General features: G+C 33.6%; 1 protein-coding gene across 2 annotated transcripts in view; it reads left to right on the top strand.

Moving 5' to 3' along the window:
* Positions 1-22,894, top strand: part of LOC118738657 (transcription factor AP-2-epsilon) — a gene marked incomplete at its 5' end in the record, with an annotated part of 341,438 nt that overhangs the window by 66,095 nt on the left and 252,449 nt on the right. The window contains 1 exon segment of one of the 2 annotated variants that reach the window (XM_036469563.1): positions 8,974-9,141. In XM_036469563.1, the coding sequence (XP_036325456.1) occupies positions 8,974-9,141 (168 nt within the window). 2 annotated transcript variants of the gene reach the window in all.

Below are 22,894 nucleotides of genomic sequence, written 5' to 3'. Positions count from 1 at the left end.
ACCCACTTTTTTGATCTAATAAATATTTCATTATATAAATCCATACATGCAAACTCCCCTCTCACTGAGTTATTCACAACCTTTTTATTATGTCACACACTTTCTGCAAAAATATCAAGAAGTAGCATGAATCAGGGACATAACAGTTTTAAGTTTTATAGCAAAAACGTTGCTCCATAACAGTTATTAGATGAGAAATATTTTTTATTTAATCGATAATAGTTATAACTACGGTGACCATCCGTTCTGTTTTTTGCAGGACCGTACTGTTTTTCAAAGGTCGGTCCTGCGTAATTTCTCAAACCTAAAAAACCTGAAAATGTACTGATTTTTTCCAAGTGTCCTGCATTTGTTCCGCATTATATTCGTTATTTTAAAATTATCGGACAATGGATGCATTTTTTTAAAAAAGTGTTTTTTGGTACTTTTCGTAGCTTTTCTTCATATCTCATGAGGGTATTGATATGCCTCTTACCAAAATATATATGTAACTTGTGGCGACTTCAATGAAAACTATTAGTGCTACAGGCGACCATTTGCATTTTGTCGTCAAAGTCGAAAAATGTGAGATTTTCAATCAAATACGCAGATTCATTTGGTTATTTTTTTCATTATTTTAAAAATTCGATAAAGAATACATATCATTACAGTAAATTTTGAGTCAAAGATAATGAAAATCGGATTAGATATGTAGATGCTATGGAGCGCAATCTGCACAAATTATATATTTTTGTAAAGGGCACTTTGTAACTCGTCGTTTACGTCGATTCCTGACGTCGATTTTTGACAAATAACTGCGAAAAGTAACAAAAAACTCAAAATTTGACTATAAAATAATCTTTTAAAGATTTTCACTCTTCGTGTAAGCTATTGTAATTATAATATGTTTTACTATACTTTCATAAATATTTATGTAAAAAAAGATTAATATCGATGAAAAAAACGTGATTAATTTTTTTAAGTTTAAAATGTATTAAGAATTTAGAATGATATATACTCTTTTGACATTTTTATACTACGTAAATATATGTAGGCATATTTTTGAGAAATTGTCCTTCATTTTGAATCCATATTTATGGTCACCGTAGTTATAACCCAACGTTTATTTTTTACGTTGCCTGATAACTGTTATGCAGGAGAAATATTTTTTCCGTTGCCGATAAGAGTTATTTCCCAAAGTTTATTTTTTACGTTGCTGGATAAGAGTTATTTTATATTTAGGATATTGATGAAGATGGAGATGGAGAATAAGATAAAGATGATGAAATAAAAGTGAGAGAGTGAAATAACTATTATCAGATAACGTAAAAATAAACGTCGGGCAATAACTGTTATCAAACAACGTAAAAAATAAACGTTGGACATTAACCGTTATCAAGCAACATAAGAAATAAACGTTGGGAAATAACTCTTATCAGCAACGGAAAAAATATTTCTCATCTATTAACTGTTATGAAACAACGTTTTCGTTAAATTTCAGAATTCAGGCAACGTGTTCAATTTGTAAATTCGAGATAACAGTTATTTTTGGTCCCTGGCAGGAATTAATGCACCGTTTTTGTAGCTCAGCATTTCCCCCAAGTTATTTGTGTTAAATTTATTTTCGAGGCTCCCGGTACAAGCAAATAATTTGCGATAGTTTATATACAAACTTAAACAGCTAAACTTTTTGGTAATCATTTTTTTCTACTAATGTTGCTTTTTTGTAACTGAAGTGTTATCGTAAGTTTTCATAATAAAATATGGATATTGCGTCTCGTCCCTCACCATAGGTTTTTATTTTAAGAGAAAAACTATTTTTGACAGAAATTGATGATCTCCATTAGCAATTTATTGAAAATAATGGGGCATACTCATAGATGAATAAAGTGTACACTAAGCAGCTTTTTTGACAGATTTTCCATTGAAAATTACGTCAAAAAGCTATAACTAACCTTAGAGTCGATTCATAAGTTTCGAAAGGTAAAATAATGAAAGTCTTTATATACATGGTACACGTAGACCCCTTTCAAAATTTTACTGGTTTCGATGGACCCTCTTGACATATTCATTCATAGCTCATCAAAAAGTGTGATGATTAAATCTAACGATGTAATTTTGCATCGCGGGTGAGTTCCAAAACTAAATTCGGAGTGGCAAAAATAAAAATAAAATATTTTCATGTGTTCTATTCATTAAAATAACGTGATTACACACTTGCAAGTTTTAAAAACCAGAGCTCGTAAAGCCCTGAAAGAACTATTTCGCTCCGAGAAGTTATATTTTTTAAGAGTACTAAAAAACTCTTCGGCTCACTCATGAATTTGCATGTGACGTATTTGTCAAATAGTTTATTTGTGTTGATGGCATAATTTTTATTTTTATCGCTCCGAGTTTTAAAGTGATGCGAAAAATATTCGTCACTCGCACTTTTAAAACACAAAAATTGAAACAAAATTCAAATTCAGAAACTGACAAAAAAAGAAAGACCGAATCCAGATAAATCGATGATAAACAAACATGCAAGCAAGAAGCTCAAGAAGTGTTCCACCGTCTCATCCTCTTCAAAGCAGGTTAGGTGTTTCTGCCACGTGAAGTGACCAGTCCGAAGTCCCGTCTTCTCAATGAGAAGAAAAAGCTAGATAGACATTCTGAGATGAAGGCAACTAGAGTTTTGCCCACCTGCATCGAGTCGATGGCTCCTAGTCATTGCTGAGCGAAGTATCCACTATAACTGGTTGCGGATCGAGGAATGCCTGGTCTAAGCCAACTGTGGCCAAAAGGTCAGATGTCTCATTTCCAGGCACTCCCGATTTGCCCGGCACCTAGAGTAAAGCAATATCGTTACCTTTACCAACATAATTTAGTCGAGACTTGCATTGCCGAACTAGTTTGGAAGTACTTAAATAGAGGACGGGCCAATACGTTAAATGAAGCTTGGCTGTACCTGTAGACACGTTAACTCTCCACCTGTTTTCCACCACGTAGTCTACGGTTTTGGGGATTGCAAATACCTCAGCCTGGAAGGCCGAAGCATACTCCCCAAGAGAAAAAGTCAAGCTTATCCCCATTAACTTTGAAAAATACTCCAGATCCTGACCCTGAGTCAGTTTTGGAGACATCAGTGAAGATTCGACAATATACGAGTGCGGGCTCAGTGCTGGAATTAAACCAGCCTTCCCCCTCAGGGAACTCTCTCTCTAGAATCTCTTCAACAAAGGTAATGGCGGCGTACTATCCTGTAGCCGGTGTTGCGATCTTAGCCGTTTTCCGACTAGATTTAGCCTTTTGCGATAGCAAACAGTCGGAGAAATTTCGGTTAAGCCGGCAGCCGATTTGTTAGCCGTTTTGTAAAAAAAATTTGCCGTTTTTAGCCGATTTTTCTATTTGCCTTGTTTTCTTAAAATTCGAATATATATGTTTCCGATTTTGACTAAGCGACTCAAAATCTGTTAGAAATGGCTACTAGCCTTATCGCGGAGAAAATTTTCATGTCAGGCAGGGTTATATAAAATTGGGCCGATTTCGCCAACATACAGAATAAATATTACAGGTAGATATTGTCTTCCCAGATAGCGCATATTCAATTCTGCCTTAATTATAAAACAATGTTGCCGTAGTATTGAAAAGACGCAAGTGCTCAAATATCTGCCGCCGGCAATTTCCGCATCGTCTCACTCAGTGTTATACCAACATCCGTTTCTTTTTAGTCTGCAGGTGGCCTTTAAGGCTTCTCCACGTATGATGACACAAAATGACGGTAAGCTTACTAGTGCGTCAAGAACACTATTCACCACTCAAAAAAATTAAAGTTAAATAAAAAGGCTATCAAACAACTATTTTGGCTCTTTACTATCGAAACCAGATACATTTTCGTGGACCCCCACTTACAACTCGTGGACCCCCGTATTTTTTCACGCCAACGTAGACCCCTGTCGGGTCTCCCGTGGACCCCTGCGGGTCTACCTGGAACACTTTGGGAATCACTGGTTTAAACGGTTTGAATGACTTGAAGACCCTTTTTTTTAGCTGTACCATTTTTTCGACTTTCGAAAAATTTTCAGCGGTAACACTAATAGGGAGTACGTACATAGGTCAACTACGATCAATACACCACAACAAGGGCGGTTTAAGAAGAAGCATCAAAGTGGGCGATATAGGGTTTGTTCGTCGAAAATCCAGCAAGAATTATCCAACACTCAAAATATCAGAGAGTAAGAAAAAATTCTCCCAAATTCTCTGTCATGTTGAGAAACTTGAACATTTCTACACGAACACAAATTTGCAACTTTCCCTGCCAGCTGGTGTCCACGGTTGCATTTCAAACATAATAAATTTTTGTAGAATTTTTAAAATTCTTCCAGATGGACAAACAACAGTATAAACATGTTGTTACGATTTACTAAATCGCATGCCATGATGTTCACCCAAGGGTTAAGGATATCCCCTAGGTCAGCTCTTTGTTATCTTTCTTATCAGCCCATTCGTTGCTGCTGGTCCCTCATTGCTATGTTCTGGCATGTATGTGCATATGTGCATATGTATTCTTATGTTCTATGTGCGTATGTAGCAATATGGATTTATATACCTACAAGGTGAACCGATCTGCGGCAAAATAAGAAACGTTAGCAAATATGCATATATTTATGACAAATGTAAGTACGTTTAAGAGACATATGAATTACTGTTTTTAAAAATAAAGTTTACTGTTCATATTGAAGTCAAGGAATAAGTTGCTCTTCGCTTAGTGTCTATCAGGTGGCAAAAAGGCTTGTCATCTCAAATCACATGTTGTTTTGACTTTCTTTAACATACATTTCCATTTCTTTATGGTCCTAGCCGTCGGGTTTCTTAAATCGACTCTGGTTGCAATTGCATTCCGATTGCGAATAAATTTTTGTTTTCAGTAGGGTACAGTTCAAATCATTGCAATTACCTAAATTAATTATATCAACATGTATGTTCTTCCTTTTTAACCGACTTCCAAAAAAGGAGGAGGTTATCAGTTCGTCGGAATATTTTTTTTTTTTTTTTTTTATGTATGTTACCGCATAACTTTGGACCACGTCAACCGATTTCGATAATTATTTTTGCATCGGAAAGGTAGTGTCTCAGAGGTGGTCCCATACTAATCTGGTTAAGATCCGATCAGCGGATCATGAGATATATATATATATTTGTTTTTTTTTATGAGAGTTGAAGTCCGTTTTTTTTTTTTGCTAAAAATCACTTGTTTTATAAAAAATCGCTCATCTTCATGCACTTCTTAATTTAACGAACTAATTTATTCAAAATATCGTCGACAAAAATGCAACCATGTGCCTCAATCATATGTTTTTCGTGATTGCAAATTTTTGCTGGGTAAAATTTTTCCAGCAAGAATTTGCAACTTCTCTCCAAGAGAACTGTCCCTCTTGCGCCTCAGTTTCAGGCTAACCTAAATTCGCGGCTTCCGTTTTGGTACGCATGCCGTCGAATTTGTTTTGTTTGCGTCACTCGAAATTGGCTTGCGTGCGTTTGCATTTGATTTTATTCAGCGAAACGTCAAATCAAAATGTCACGTAGAATAAAAATTGGAAATTGAGTTAGCTTCATACGCACGCCGTTCAATTTCGGTTGGTCCCATACAAGTTGCATGTGCATGAGAAATTTTTGACAACAAATTAGCGGCGTGCGTGAATATTAGGTTACCTGTTTTTGAGTGATGGATAATTTGTTGGTCTGCACGAACGAAGTTCGGACAGAAATCATGATAATTCGTACAAATTTTTAGCTCGACGAACAAACCTATAGTTTTATTACATGAAGAGCTGAAATCACGATTATTGTGGGAAATGGCTATAGTTAAAACAGTTTACCCAGGCCTATAAGGGCGAGTGCGTTCATGTGATGTCCGTTTACCTAACAACAGCATTTTAAAGCGACCAATACAACTACTGGTGCCGTTGGAAGTTGGCAGTTCCATGGCGCGGGCGAAATATGTTGAAAATATGTCTTAATACGAATATATATTTTAGTAAGCATTTCGAATTTTCGTATGTTCTCTCTTTCCTTTTTTCTCTTAATATAAGCACTGTTATATTTTTCATTACATCATTTAACTTAATCATACACCTAGTTGAATTGTAATTATTTAACTTGAATTTAGTACTAAATGAACTTTCACAGCGACAGCACACAGTTTTTCATTACACACATGTATGTTAGCGATGCCAAAATATCCCGGAATTCATAGCTTTATGAATATGAGTACAAATTCAATATCTGAAAGCATTTAAACATACCATGAAATAAAACTACATATTTAAAATTTACGATAAACTTTTAAATCATATTTATTAAATCACACAAATCTAAAAGTAATACCTTTCTTAAATTGTATTTAAAAAAACATATGATTGAGGAACGCATAAATCACCAGTAACAATCTAAATACCAGGTACTTTTGAAAGTAATGATTAATAAAAAATAAATAAACAAAAATATACAAAAATAAATTCTCTAAACATGTTTATTCTACTCCATACAGAAATGGCGAATTTTTTCGCAATTAACTCGAAATTTTGAGGGTGAACCAGTCAATCGGACCTCAGATTTGGATTCACCGGGTCCAAATACATGTCGGTAGGTAGCTCAGGTTAGAAGCACACACCCTTTTTTTTGTGCCGGTGTTTTTATTATTACATTTAAAATTCTAATGAAAAAAATCTTTCGGCCTCAACACTTTTAGGCTCAACTGTCAAAAGGTAGTCATAAGCCATTTGAAGTTAATGACCATTTTTTCCTCCACTACAAAATATTTGAACTTCTGTTACTAGCACGTCGGATAAATTGTAACTTTTTCAATTTGCGTAGATCGATTTAAGAAACTATGTACATTTTTCTTAAAACTCTCTGTTTCGTAAACATTAGCGACGCTATGAGTACATTCATTTAAATCTCCTTCAAAAAAGGCCAGGCTGCAATTTAAAAGTACAATTTCAAGCTTTTTGCTAATTGCAGTCAAGACCGCATTTTACAAAACAAAATACTTCAAAATACATAAACAAGTTCTTACTATCAATTCGGTATTTTAAATTTTTCGGGATCCCGGGATTAATGCAAGCAAATCCCGGTATTTTTGGGACCCCAAAAACACCAGGATCCCGGGATACCGGAATCCTGGGATTGGCATTCCTAATGTATGTGTATCTCAAAAACTACTTGGCCGTATTTCTACATAAATTGCTTAACGTGGCCAATTTTCATGCAATTGTATTAGGTGAGGTACCACTTTGTTCGAAAATAACTGTCCTCTTAGACAAATGCTACATAAATACTTGGCAACTTTTTTAAATTTTATTCGATAAAAACTCCCAACAAGCTAGGTCTAACAATATGTATGTATTTTGTTAACCGACTTCCAAAAAAGGAGGAGGTTATCAGTTCGTCGGAATATTTTTTTTTTTTTTTTTTATGTATGTTACCGCATAGCTTTGGACCACGTCAACCGATTTCGATAATTCTTTTTGCATCGGAAAGGTAGTGTCTCAGAGGTGGTCCCATACTAATCTGGTTAAGATCCGATTAGCGGATCATGAGATATATATATATATATATTTTTTATATGGGAGTTGAAGTCGGTTTTTTTTTTTTGCTAAAAATTGCTAGTTATACATAATTTTAAAGGTCTATAACACGTTTGATTTTTAAAATCGGATGAAAAATAACCAAGCTGTTACTAGATAAGTGCATCAAGTTATTAACGTTTTCGTGTTCATTTGGACTATGATAGCAATTTCTTGCATTCATAGCCAGCACTTATATTCATAGATTTTCTGCGCTGAATTCCGTAAGATTCCCGTTTGAAAATTTTGCACTAGTTGGCGTTTGGGTTCATTATTTTGAAAAAGTATTGAAATTTTATTGAAATATACAGTAAACTGTTCTAATAGAGGTAACTCGAAATTGTCCGTTGTCATAAAACTCGAAAATCTGCACTGTTAATAATACGGGAAAGGAAGTTCATAAAACATATGTACATATTTACATATCGCTCATTTACTTCAGTAGTTGCATAATACTACGTTCAAATTGACGATCCAAACATGTTAAATGGGCTTGACCCAGTTAAATGAACAAAACATGTTCATAAACAAGGTAAATCGCATGCAATTGTTGTTGGAAAATTGAACCAGTTAAATCACTTAACTCGTTTGAAAACCAGTTCAGCGCAGAATTGTATCGGAAAGCTTACTCCTCCAGCCAATCAGAAAGACCCAAAAGCTTTCATTTGACACGCCAACGTTCAAAAAATTTATATTCTGTAAAATATAAAAAATTAAAAATTATCAAAAAATATCAAATTTGTATGCATGTCTGCCCGCCAAAAAAGAGACCAAGGCGGTAATTAGTTATTTCCCATAAGGTCTCATCGTACGCCGAGATAAATAGTGCATGCGAACTAAACATTTTGAAGTCTCTAAGTAATCCGTATGCGTTAATATCATGAAGCAGACATTCGCACAAAACAACTTGAAACACAAAAACTTGATTTTGAATATTTTGTTTCGAATATTTTATTGGTAATCAAACAACCGTCAAAGTTAACTCCAAATGTTCAATGTGGACGATTGTGTTTTCCAAAAAACTCTTTTTCATTTAACAAGTTAAATGGGGCCAATTTGAGCGTAATATAACTCAAAAAAGCAAAACTCGAGAAAAACGGCTTTAAGGTTTTGAATTGACATATATGTAGTTTCTTAGTAAAAATGAATACATATTTTGTTCTAGTGCGACACTAGTAATCGATTCAGCTGTGAAATAAAAATAGAATAAAACTTAGCGGTGCTTTCTGCATATTCAACTTAATATTTGAATTTTTTGGATTATGACACTATTGAAGTAAATACGCGATATGTCTGTTCATAAGAGCACTGATTTATTGTCCTTGTTAAACTAAAATCGAAATCATTCAAATAATCTAATATTGATTAGGTACCTGCATATTTACAGAATCATGGAGCATTAGAATATTTGGGGACAGACCCGTACGGTCAACCGCTTTCCTCTTTGCACCATGCTCCGCTGCACCATTATAATCAACTCGCGGGCCTACGAACAACTCAAGATCAACTTGGTATACACAGATCTCATAGAGAGGCAGAACTTCAAGGTCATGTGGTAAGTTATCTATATTTCTACTATTGTTTATGTTTTATTAGTATATATAACTAATCTACACATGTATCTTTTACGACATGTGTGTACTAGAGTCCAGCGCAAGTGTATTTGCCGCATTTCGTTCAATAAGTAGTCCTTGCATTGTACTCTACTCCCAACACATTGTTACTCTTTTTCCGCATACATACACTACTTGGCGTTGAGAGAGTAAATACTTGACGTACTTGCTATTACTCCACCAAAGTACGTACTCTACTTTCCCTCATCGCGTACGAGAGATATTTGCTGCTGCCAAAAGGGAGTAGCAAATCTACTCTCTGTATACTTGTAGTACGGTAAGTACTTGCGTATTAAATTTCAATTCTGGTTGTTAGCCTACTAGTTGATATCGTTTGCAGCGCTGGTCAGTGAAATTGAAAGAGTAAAAATAGAATATGGAAATTGACGATGTAAGGAAATGTTTACGGCCTTATTTATACAAAATAACGTAGATTTAGACAGTTGTTTAATGTGACATTTTCATAAAACTTTTGTATTCAAGCAGCTTTTTAAATCTATGTATGTACTTAAATTTTTATGAAAGTATATTCTCGTCTCCAATTTTCTATAAAACTATTTGCAGTCATTAACCAACAAATAAGTTGTCAAAAACAATAACTTAAGCAATGCTGCTATACGAAATAAAATTATTAGTGGCAAATCAAAATTTTGAAAAGTGCCGATTTTCACATTCGATAGTTGGACATGGTAGCGACGAGATGTACGAGCATTTTTTTCTTAAGAGCTGCATACTGATTTAAGAAATTTTTTATAGAAGAAAATTTATTTTCCATTTATTGTGCGTAATTTTATATGAATTTTTAGTTTTTCTTGAGAGCCTTTACAAATAAAAAAAATTTCGGAATATGTACATACATATGTACATACATACGCAGCCATATAACTTGATTTCAAGAGAAACGAATTTTCATTTGGCACGTTCAGAAGGCGAAACAGCTCAGTAACTGGTGCGATTGCACCTTCTGAACGCGTTGTTGCGTACTTCTGATCAACTGAATAGTTGCGTGTTAGATGATCGTAATATTTTTCTGATCATTTGAGACAACATGTTGGTGTGTACCTTTGAGAGTTGAATTTGACAGCTAACGTATGAAGTCGTTCAAAAGACGCATAACGATCACTGATTTTTGTTTAGCAACGGTTGCGCTCAACTGCTGCGCCTTCTGAACCGACCTATTGATAACTTTTTTTTTTTTTGATAACACTGCGACAGCTCAAATTGGTATTGAGTAAACCCAAATGCAAGATAGAGTTTTTGAATTTCATTGAGTTTTTTTAATAAATACTAAAATAAGAGGTGTATGAATGGCGAAAGAAAAACTTCATCCGATTTTTTTAAATCGAACCTACATTTTAACATATGTACATATGTCCATGCATACATAAATATATTTAATATGAACCCATAGTTTCAATTGTACGCATATCGTCAGGGTTTTCCCCACAACTTGGTTTTGCTGCAGTGAAGCGACAGAACAAGTGACGAGAAAAAATATATGCGGACACTTACATATATATGTATCTATGCACATACGTATCTATGCACATATGTATGTATCTATGCACATACGTATCTATGCACATACATACATATGTACTTAGGTATGTATATCAGCATTTTAGTTGAAAGTACGTTTTGCTCGTCGCTCTCTTCATCGCTCCACTACATTCCTGTCCTTAGTTTTTTTTCAGATACCACAAATGCGCGATCCAGAAAATTCTTCTAGCATTCTTGCCACAAATGTATGTTTTCTTCGAAAATACTCAAGTACTACCAGTAGAGTACTCTACTGTCAAATACCTTTTACTCGCAGTAGTTGCGGAAGGCAAAGTAAATACTCTACGCGTCTTGCTATTGATCGGTAGTTTACGTACGCTTGCAGAAACTGGTTTATGCTTACTCACACTTGACCCGAACGATGAGAGTAAAGGAGGTAAAGTATTTGCGCGGCGATCGGATGTCTTGTTAGGCCCTTTAAATGGAATTGCGCAGGAGTTTAAGTGTGTACATATACATTTTGAGTTGGCTTTTACGCACGCCGCACAGTGATCTGAGAAGCCATGTTTTACGCGAAAAATTAAAAGGGCTATTACGATTATAAATGCAGGATCGTAGTATTTTTGTTATGCTAACTCCGATTATGCCATACAATTTTTGGGTTGACAGTTGAAAGCTGTCAAATCAACTGCCGATGAAAATCTGAAATGAAATGAAACCACATATGTATTAGGTTCTTAGGTATGCTAGTCACGAATTTTATGTGAAATTAAAATTTTTAACATTTTATTTTAATATTGCTCTTGAGCTTTGCCGGCCGCTGTGGTGTATCTAGATCAGTGCATGAACGAAAGACACAAGATCACGCCTTCCCGAAAGAAAGAAAAAAGTTATTTTCTAGCTGTCGAAATCTCGACGCCATCTTTGTTGTAAGAAGTAAACAACGAAGAGAACAAAAAAACCGCGTAATTGTTGAACGCATGAATAATCATTTTTATTATGCAAATTCTTCTATAAATCATGTCGTTGTGTTAAATTATTCTTTACTTTATGTGTGCACACGTTGTCACAAGCGAAAATTAAGAAAATTGCAGTAAAAGCCACCACCATTTGTAAACAGCGAACAAATGTAAATAAACGGCAAATGTCAAAGTCGCCCAACTTTTTTCCTAAATGCGATTATAACGGGCTACTAAGAAGAAGGCGTGATCTTGTATTTTTGGTCCATGGATCAGTGCTAGCCAAAAAGAGAAAAGGCTTAAACTGAGAATGTATTAGTTATGTTACACAAAAATGAGAATATGTTGGTGGTTATACATGGAAAAAAATTTCTCTGTTGTATTATTTAATATAAAAACTTCGGTGTGTTATTTAGCGTTTTTTTCATTGCGCGAAATTAACATAAACGAAAAAAGTTGGTAAAATTTTTTATGTACATACTTATTTTTTTTTTGTATAATTTAAATGTGGATTTCGGAGCAAAAAAGCCAACACGCTTCGAGCACCCTGAATATTAAAAGAAGAATTCGTTAATTTCGAGTGAAAATTAAACATTTTCTTATTTTAAAATTAGGTAAAACTTAAAATTTAAAAACAATTTAAAATAACGACTAAACCAAAAGATAAAAAACAATACATATTGTATGTTTTAATTGAGGACTAGTCTGGTATTTAAAAAGAAAAAAAGTACATAATCACATAATCTACTCAGTGTACCTATGCTTGCTTGTAGGAATTAGAGGTTTACGCCGACAGGCTTTGCGGCGGCGGCGTGGTCAACTTGAAAATCGGCGGCGGCGGTGACGCCGGCGCTACTGCCCATAAGGTAGATTCCAAAGAGACATGAAGCTACTAATCTTATCATGTGATCTCGTCAGCGTTAGGCATTGGCCATGCCAATTCAGATTGTAATTGTATTTAACTAATTCATTTAATTAATTTTAAATTAAAAATAGGTTACTTTCTACTTGAATTAAAATGTTGAGTGTCTTCCACTGATGGATGAGAAAACAGAAGAAAGTCCGACGTATATAAATACATCTCCATGTTCTCTACAAATCCATATATACTACTTAAATTTAAAGAAATAAAAAAATTTAAAAAGTTAAGTTATTGGGGTAATTTATGTCGGTATCAAAAATTTTTGCAATAATCTTATCATCCGTAATGTTAAATTAATGAGTTGTTTCGATTTTTTTCGGGTTATATTTTGAAAACAAGGTTTGATCAACTTCCACCAGAACGGGCCTTTCTGACCCACGGTTTAAAAAATGGCTTATAGGTGGTTAAAATATCCACTAAAATATTAAGCGCCAAATTTTTCTAAGGAGAACTAAATGTAATGAAAAATAATAGTAACTTTTACGAAAAAGTGGGACTTTAACCCTGTTTAGAAGACACTGCGATGCGCGGTAGCAAACGCTTCCTGGGATTTGACCACCATTTAGGAACAGGGCTTCCAACTATACTTAGCTATGAAGTGCCATATTGAGGATAAAAAAGTGCCAAAATGTGCCAAATAGAAAAATAAAAGTGACAAAAAGGTGCCATCCTTTTTAATCCTTCCCATTTAGCATTCAAATTAGAATCACATATCTAAAACAAAAGTGCAATGCCAAAGTAATATAAACCAGTTGTATACACTATAGAAATTAGAAATTTTTAGTTGAGAAAAAGAAGTACACGCAAAGGATTTCACAAAAATGTACTGAAATATTACTATTTTTCAAAAGAGTCATTTTGGCACTTTGTTCCAAATTGAAAAATTAAGTGCCATTTGAAGTAAAACAGGGCCAAAAATGGCACGGTTTGAGCCAAGTTGGCAGCCCTGCGTAGGAATGCTAACGTAATTTTCACACAGCCACCTAGTACTTGTATACGTCTGCGTGACCCCAGAATGAAATAACTTACGAATGTAAAAATTAGCAAAAAAAGTGGTTGCTTTTTATTAAGTGTTTAAAATATTAACAAAAAAATACACAGGAAAATCAACTTGTCTTTGTTTAATCTCCAATAATTAAGGATTTAGATGCAATAAGGGCGCTTCTGTTAGAACTGCTTTCTCAGATATTGGCGTTAAATATTTTGATGGGTTATAACTTTCTTGTTGTTGTAGTATACAAAAAAGTAATATTGTGGTTGTTTTGAAAAAAAATTGCGAGAGAATTTAATTTAACTGAAATAAACGCTTTCGATCGAAAAACGCGTTACCTATGTTTTTTCTGAGTTACACTTTTTTGGAAATGTTCAGTTGCCCAAATTATGCAAAAAAAACTCCTTTAAAAATGTAATTTTCTTTGTGTAAAATAGTGTTTTTTATACGAGTAGTATTTAGTTCCTTCAAGCGATGTATTTCAATGTGCATACATCATGAAAATTTTGTACAAAATTCCTAAGGCGCCGAACGCCGCCGCGCCGATATTTACGTAATTCGGCGGCGGCGCGTGAGAAATGGCAAAAAAACGGCGGCGGCGGCGTGGCTCGGCAGCGTATACCTCTAGTAGGGATGCAAACGATGCATCGATGTTTTCAAAAACATCAGGCAAATCTTAAAGTAATACCTTTCTTAAATTGTATTTAAAAGAACATATGATTGAGGAGCGCTTGTTCTCGGAAGCTGGTGCAATCATTATTCAGGATAGAAGCAGGCTTTTGGGGGCTAGATTATCAAACCTTCTTTTCTGAACTCATTTCAAAATATTTATTCATGTTTAAATAAATAAGATTTACATATTTAAGATACATCATAATTATAGCAACATACTTATACTTGTATTGAAATATGCTGCTAGAAGGAAGTTTCTGTATGTACATAAGGGATGTTAATCCCGGAATCCCGCACTTTTTTAAGTCCCGAATCCCGGGATTTTCGGGATTTGTAATTTGCAATGGTGGCAACAATAGAATGCCTTATGTTGACCAGTTTTCGCTATATTTCTTTTGTTTAATATTTAATATTTTTTTTATATATGTCTAAAAATTGTGTTTTTAGCTTTTCTCTCTGAAGCCAAGATTTTATAAAAGGACTTCGAAAATTGAATAATATGAGTAATCTAGAAAATGGTTTAAAAAATTTATTGAAGTGTACTTAGGAAAACAGTATGGGTATCAATTTGAAAAGAAAATTCTATAGAGAAAAAAACAGATTAAATTTTTCGGTGCATAAGGTATTGCAAATGTCCTCAAAAATTGTATCTTTGAATATCCTTGAAATTTTGCAATATTTATTTTGAAAAAATTATATGTTACGGACTGATATAAACTCGACAACATCGTCGAATATAGTCCTTCTAACTTTATTAGCTTAAAAAAACTAAATTGATTAAAAGGGCATTTCAGTACCCGAACCCGAAAAATTTTAATTTTTTTAAATCCAACAGAATTTTCTTTTTCATTTGGTTTCCGTTTTTATTCTACGTTACACTGAATTTTTGAAATAATTTTTTAGAATCTATAATATTTTTGAAATTTTAAGTTCTAGTTAAAAAAATTCTAAAACTAAAAACGCAATTTTGCTGTATTTGGAACATAGTGTGTCAGATTGCTTGGTGTGTTTTGAAATTTCTTTGTTTCAAACTGGTTCAACCTTTTTACTCAGAATTTTTAGAAACAATTTAGGTACGCAATTTTATAAGTATTACAGGAGGATAAATTGCAAGTTTCATGTGACTAAAAGTAACGTTGATTTTTTATAATATTTTTGCTGGAGGTGTCACGCATTTTTTTCCATGCAAAGTATGTTCGGCAATTTGTTTATATGGAAGAAAATGCCCAGCATCGTTTAAAAAATTCCAAAAATCAACGGTATCTTGTAATTGCAATAAACTTCAGTTTACCCTACTTAATTTAATGGGCAATAAATCTGCGTACCTAAAATTTTTCTAAAAATTTTGAAATTTTGTCAAGTTTTTTGCATTTTTATAATTTTTGTACAAATTTTGAAATACGCATTTAAATGCAGTTAATTATATATAATTTGATTTTATACAAAAATTTAAATATTAAATAGAGAAAAGAAATATAGACTATACTGGTTGAAATATAAGGCGTTTCTTTTATGTCTACCACTGTGGTGTAGTGGTAAGCAGTGCGCGGTTTAACTCATCAGCACCTGGGTTCAAGCCGTGGTTAAAGCAACATCTCAAAAAATATAGAAAAATGTTTTTTCTTAATAGCGATCGTCCCTCGGCAGGCAATGGCAAACCTCCGAGTGTATTTCTGCCATGAAAAACAGCTTCTCATAAAAATACAATCGCCGTTCGGAGTCGGCGTAAAACTGTAGGTCCCTCCGCTTTGTGTGACAACATCAAGGCGCACGCCACAAGTCGAAGGAGAAGCTCGGCCCAACACTAACATATGTGTAAGCGCCAATCTATTATTATTATTATTATTATTATTATTATTATTATTATTATTGTGAACTTCTTTCAGCCACACAATACATATGTTGACTTAAGTCTTTTTTGCATCGAGCTTTTTTCGGCATGCCTTAAGTTCTTTTATCAGATATGTACACGCTAAAGTATTGTTCAATGCGTATAAATTTAATTACTGTCTTTTGTTTTGTTACTAATGAAATATTTTTCAACTTAAATAATAAAGTAGGTTTCAAGCCCATTTCTTTATTATTTATTATATGGTAGGACAGTTTCTCAAACTATATTGATGCGATTTTTTCATGTTATGTTGTTGGAAAATAATGAATATCTAAATCCCGGGACTAATCCCGGGATGAACGATGTCCCGAAAATCCCGGGATCGCAAAAATTGAAAAAACTAACATCCCTAATGTACATACAACGCTGGCGTTCAAACGTGAGTGTATACTGAGTTTTGTTCAATATTTGTCGTTTTTTAAGTAAAATTTTTTTGTTATTTTTTTTTATAAAAATATGGCTCATTCCGTAACCAGTAGCCCGTTTTTGTAACTTTTCTATACCCATTATTTCTCTACTGGTAGAGAAAATACGTCACTCTCACCTTCTAATTAGCAGTAGAGAACAGGGCGGCGAATTCAGAACTTAGAAAAATTCAACAAATTTTCATCTAAATTTTGAACTTTTTATTCTGTATATTTAAAAAAAAATCTGGGTATTTAATTCTAATAAAACAGGGGAGAGTTTTAAGCGGCTAAAAATCGCTTTGATTTTTAATGCTTTTGCGTTTTTTTATATATATAAAAGGTGCAATTTATAATAACTGGCATTGTTTTTTTAATTTTGTTTGCAAAAGGTCTTTCACATTTAATTCTACAAGAAATTTACTTGTATATGGTAAAATGTGCAAAACCCCGTCAGCAAAACCAATTCGTTAAAAATCAAGGCGAATTTTAGCAGCTTTTTCTAAAAATTTAAATAAAAAAATTCAAAATTAAAATAAAGATGTGTTGAATGATTCAAAGTTTTGTATAAAGTTATGGTTTGTAGCGGACATGTGAATCTAGTTCTTTCGAGTTTAAAAAATATTTCAGGCTACATTTAATTTCGTGTAGTAGATGAGAAATTAAAACATCGGGAAAACATCGATGTATCCTTTATATAACCGATGTTTTTTAACATCGATGTTTGTTGTGGGAACATCGATGTTTTCAAACGTGCTAGTTTTAAAATTTTAATCCTTATTTGCATTTGCCAGCTTTGGGAGATAAGTTCATGCGGCACTCACGTCTTTTATAGGTGTACTTTTTCTTAGACTTTGTATAAAAAAAGAGAAAAAAAACTGTATAGGTTTGGTCGTATGAATGCCCTCCTAGTCACCGGTTCGGAGTCTTTTCGATTGCTGAGTATGAGGCCTTATGTTGGACAAAAGAAGGAGTACAAAGGACCCAAATGGGGAAAATTAGCCTATATTTATAGAAGATATGTAATAAGGTAACCGACGAAGACTTGCGTGACGCTAGCCAAATGATATCTATAAAGGTCCATTTTAGGTGCGACAATTATTATTTTACACCCTGTATATGATAAAATATTAATAGCTGGAAAACGGAGAACAAAAGAAGTACAAAACTAATAAAGGAGTACATTTCCATACATTTTTTTTTAGTACAAGGGAGTACATTGCAATAAAAAGGAGTACGTGTACTCCCAAAAGTAGTACGTCTGGCAACCCTAGTCATAAGTAAAAAAGTAATTTCTCCGTTTTTGCCAAAGGTCCAATTTCGAACTTCGAAGGCCCATAGCTCGATTTCGGAGGCTAACTTCGAAAAACTTAGAAATTACTTTTTTAATTATGACTCAATCTCTTAAAAAAATTGTTTTGGTCCAATACCCAACCGAGTGCTGTAGTGTAATTTTTAAGAAAACTTAAAGAAAATACTGATCGTTTTTCTTTTCTGGCTTCGTTCTGTTTCATGAGTTTTTGGTAATCTTTGCTTGGCCCCTGATCTCTATATTCAAAATAAAGCAGTGCAATTAACTGGGTTGTGCGGGTCCCGAGAGAATTGAAAAATTATGTGTTTATCATTAAGGTAAAAATACCACTTTTGGAACGAGTACCAGTTTTAAAACAATATTATACATTATGTAGCAAAAAAAGAATTAAGCCGCCCTGTGAACACACGTGAGTACGATTTTCCTGCAACATCGTGAGCACTTACAAAATTGCGCAATTATTGACCGTATCTGCGTCCGCATAATTGCGCAATGATTGATCAATTTCGTTATTTTTCTGAAAAATTATATTTGTAAAAATTCAAAAATTTTCCACTTCTCTGAACATTTATTTTGTGCTTTGTCTACTTCAGTACATACTATTTTAGTATGTTCTTCAAGATATACATATGTTGAAAACCAGATACATAGCAACAACGAGATCACCAGATTCACTTAAATGTTTCCTTTTTGCTGTAAAATTGAAGACGTATGAAAACTAAAACAGAATTGTTATTTTCGTCAAATATTTACTAAATAATCATGAAACTTTACCGACCTATTCATTTCTGTGCGCTTTACATCTGTACATGTGAAAATGAAAATCAAAGTTACTTCTTCCAAGTAACCGATGCCAGATTGGAGATTTATTAGGCACCTTTTTAATATCTTTTAGCGAAAAGTTACTTTGCCATACTTATCACTTACAAAGGATTTTAACAAAAGTTTGTTGATTTTTGTTAATTAAATCATTTATTTCAAATAAAGTTTTATTTATTTTGAAGATAAATCTAATGTGTGGAAAGTGAAACAAAATGAAGTGACGAAGTGAAGGCTTCCAAAGTTAAGTGAAAAACTTCAATTGAAGTGACAGCGGCAGCACTCTTCGGGTTTAATACGTGTAAGAAGCCGATTGTGTACACGTGAAAAGCCGAATATAGTTCGTTTCCCAGGAAAGCGTTTGGAGGGCAGTGATGCTCTAGGAATATTTCTGCAAAAAAATGTCACTTACATCTTTTAGGTGGTTACGTTAAAATTACGTGATTGGCGGAAACTCTAACTCGCGCACGCTCACGCCAGCCAAAGTTTCAGTCACGCACGATCACGGAAGTTATCCGTGAAAAAGCTTGACACGACGTGTCAAGTGGAAGATCACGTGTTTTGTCCATCTCTACCAGAAACACAAAATTTATGATATCAATTTCGTGACGAAAGCTATACGCATTTTTTTAACTGCCTTGGAAGCTGACAGGACACATTTTTATTCATTCGAATCGTTGCTAAAGTTCTGTCTGTTCATTATTGTGTTTCGAAAAGTAGACGGAACTCTGCAACGTTCCTAATAAATAAAAATATTTCCCGTCAGTTTCCAAGGCAGTTAAAGAAATTAGTATTTTTAATTTTCGTCACGAAATTGATATCATAAATTTTATGTTTCTATTCCAGCTTTCGTCACTCGAAAATTTTACCTCAAATAGAGTGTTATTTGATATCAGTTATTTTGGGATAGCCAAAATAAATTCAACGAAAATCGATTCAATAAACTTGAAATTTTATTTTTCTCAAATAAATTGCCAAAAACACTATCTAAATCTAAACGATTTATTCAAGTCTATGTGTCTATTGAAATATACAATTTTTCGAATACGAAATAAAGCAGCAAAGAATAATAACATCATTTGTATCCAAACAATTTAGAAATTAGAAAAAATTAATTATGAAAAATGATAAAAACTTATCAATTTTGTACCAACATTAGTAGTTTAATTTTATTAAGGTTTCAACCAGTCAGGGTTGCGTGATTTCAAATCCGCTTTTAATTAACAAATATATTTGACTTTTGATGTGGTTTGTTGACCAAATAAAAGTTAAGTTTTATTTGTGACTAGCCGGCCTTGTTTCAGTGTTGCCGTTTTAGCCCTTTGGTGGCTAGATTTAGCTACCACATATTTTTTTTTTGCCACATAAATTTAAAATTGCCCCTAGCCCTTTTTTTAACCCTTTGGAGAATTTATTCATAGTTGGCATGAAAACATATATGAGACATTCTTTTTTATTTAGCTCGGACGGATTTCGTAAAAAAAAAATATGTCATGTCACCAATTCGCTTCAAATTTTTTTCTTTTTTTTTCTTCGGAGATATGATCTGTCAAAGTTTGAATTTTTTCGTGATTCTGACGAATCATGTACTTCTTCAAATCGTTATATCTCGGGTTGTGCTGATCATAGAGACTTCATCTTAACGTCATTTTAAAGCTATGAAACGGGCTTAACATTTCTATATATGAGGTGGTCAAGATTGTCCTAAAGCTAACTTAGCTATTAACAGCTGAACTTTTTGAAGTTGATTTGCATAGTGAAGACTAGTAAATTAGGGATTTAAAATTATACCATCGTAATCCTTGTTTAATTCTCTATAAACAACGTGGTTCAAAAAAGGGGGTTTTTCAAGAACTATTTGTAAAATATTTTTCTTTATGACGAGATGGTTTATTTTGTATCAACAATTATTTGTAATTTTTTTTCTTAACTTATGTTGAGATATATTTGGTAAGTGTCGGGTTTTTGCAAAAAGTAAAATTGTATTGCGGATTCCGATATATTATTTGTATTGCAAGACTTTTCTTTAAGGGGCAAACCCATAGAAATGTGCATGTCAATTGCAGAACTAAAATTAGCAAAACGCAGATTTTATTGCGGATTTCGGCGAATATCGCTTTGCTAACAATATTTGTTCCTCAACGAATTTCCTCGAACACGTGTTAGCTTATTTCATGTATAGAACCCATAATAAAATTTGAAGCCAATCGAAAGTGTGACACCAAATTTGGTGTCCGATATGAAAAAGAATGTCTCATTTACTTAATTTGATCTATTTTTTTTCATTTATGTAAGAGATGAATTTTTAAACTAAGATAGACTGATATACATATATACAAATATGTATTGTATGTTCCTTACGTTTTATAGATACATACGGTAACGGTTAACGATTTAACTATAGTTTAAAATAGATAAGTTTACGGCACTTAATATACTTAATTTGTTAAATGGCCCATCAAGTCTATTGACCGTGTATGTTCTTGTGGTGTGATTGTGCCAGCTGCTGGTGCGACTTCAAAAACTATTTGAAAATTGTATGGTTGTACTAGCATGCTGGTGACGTGAGTGGTGAAATTAGCTAAATTTTCTAAGTAAAAAGTTTTTTTTTTGCGGAAATTTCTTGCACTATATGAGTCAAACCCGTGTTTTTGGAAGATTAAGTTCCCGATATTGCAGTTGTTAATTAAAAAAAAAACAATGTTTAACAAAATGGTAGAAAAATTATGAAATTTCGGGTGTAATCATTTCGATCTTTCCTCGACCTCATTTGTAAAGAAATGAATATTGTACCAGCATGCTGGTAAGTTATATGCTTCGAGCCTGATGGTACAATCACTTGATGGAGCCAGCAAGCTGGTGTCGTATATTTCCCCTTTTATGCAAAAAGGGTTTTGGTTGGATAAAATATTAGCTTTTTTTCCAGAGTTCATTGTTTTTCTATACCATTACTTATTGAAAATGTTTGCGTGTATACTTATATATGTATTTGTAAGTAAACAATTTTAGCTACCATTTTTGGCCACAACGACTTTTTTAGCTCTTTTTAGCCCCTTTTTTAAAGGAATTTGGCTACCACTAAAAATGATTCCCGGCAACACTGCTTGTATGCTGAAATGCGCTGAAATTGTAGATATTAAATAAGATGCGATTGACAACTAAACAGGTTGCAACCCTACTAAAAAATAATAGGGCTATTCGCGATTCGGTGCATAAGAGCTGACAAATTTATGCAATTGCAGAAATACGCCATGGATTGTGAGCGACCTTTATTAAACTGTCATGGTAAAGCTTTTGCAAAACAATTTTTGTGCATCAGCTTTGGTTTTGTTTATGAATGCAATGCATAGCATTTTTATGCTATGGATTTTAGGTATTGCAAATTTGTCAAGCCATGACAAATGCAAATGCGTGTATTTTGTTTGTGTATTGCAAATAATTTGCAATACAAATTTGCAATGCAATGATGCTAGGCCATTTGCACCGGATCGCGAATAGCCCTCATATATTATTGCGCAGGTCAAGCCTTTTCCTTTGACACCTTATTTTTTTAAATTGAATGAACTATGCAAGTTTAATGTCATTAACAAAAAATGCCCTCGCGTATTATACTTACATAATTATTAAATAGGTGGCAACCCCACTCAAACAAAAATAAAAACTTATTGCACATGCAGAGACCATATCCTTTCAGTTGCTACCTCAGTTTTTAGTCCAACAAACGGTGAAGAACTTACAATTTTTAAAAAGTGGCAACCCCACTCAAACAGTAAAACATTATTGCACATGTAGAGGCTAAGTCTTTTCGTTTGACAGTGACGGTGCAGAATCGATGCCTACGCTTATTATGATTGAATATAGTAATTTTATTAAGAGGTGGCAACCCTATACAAAAAAAAAACATCAGTGCTTTTCTAGAGGCCAATCCCATTCATTTGACGCCTCATCTTTTGTAATACAATGAAAGGTGCGGATCTTATAGTTTTTTAGACAGGTGGCAATGTATTAAAATTCTAAGTAAAAAGGTCACTCTCCTGTCGATACAGAGTATATTAGAGAAAATCTCTTCAAAATCCGTTCAGTAGTTTTCGAGATTACCGCGTACAAAGAATCTCGTCTTTCCTTTATACCAGTGATTTCCAAAGTGGTCTACGGTGACGTGAAAAAAATATGGGGGTCCATGAGTTGTAAATGGGGGTCCACGAAAATTTATCTGGTTTCGATG

This window comes from Rhagoletis pomonella, unplaced genomic scaffold (assembly GCF_013731165.1).
Source record: "Rhagoletis pomonella isolate Grant_MI unplaced genomic scaffold, Rhpom_1.0 Rhpom_scaffold_00005, whole genome shotgun sequence".
Taxonomy (NCBI): Eukaryota; Metazoa; Arthropoda; class Insecta; order Diptera; family Tephritidae; genus Rhagoletis; species Rhagoletis pomonella.
The sequence above is the reverse complement of the archived record's forward strand: the minus strand, read 5'-3'. Positions and strand labels throughout refer to the sequence as shown.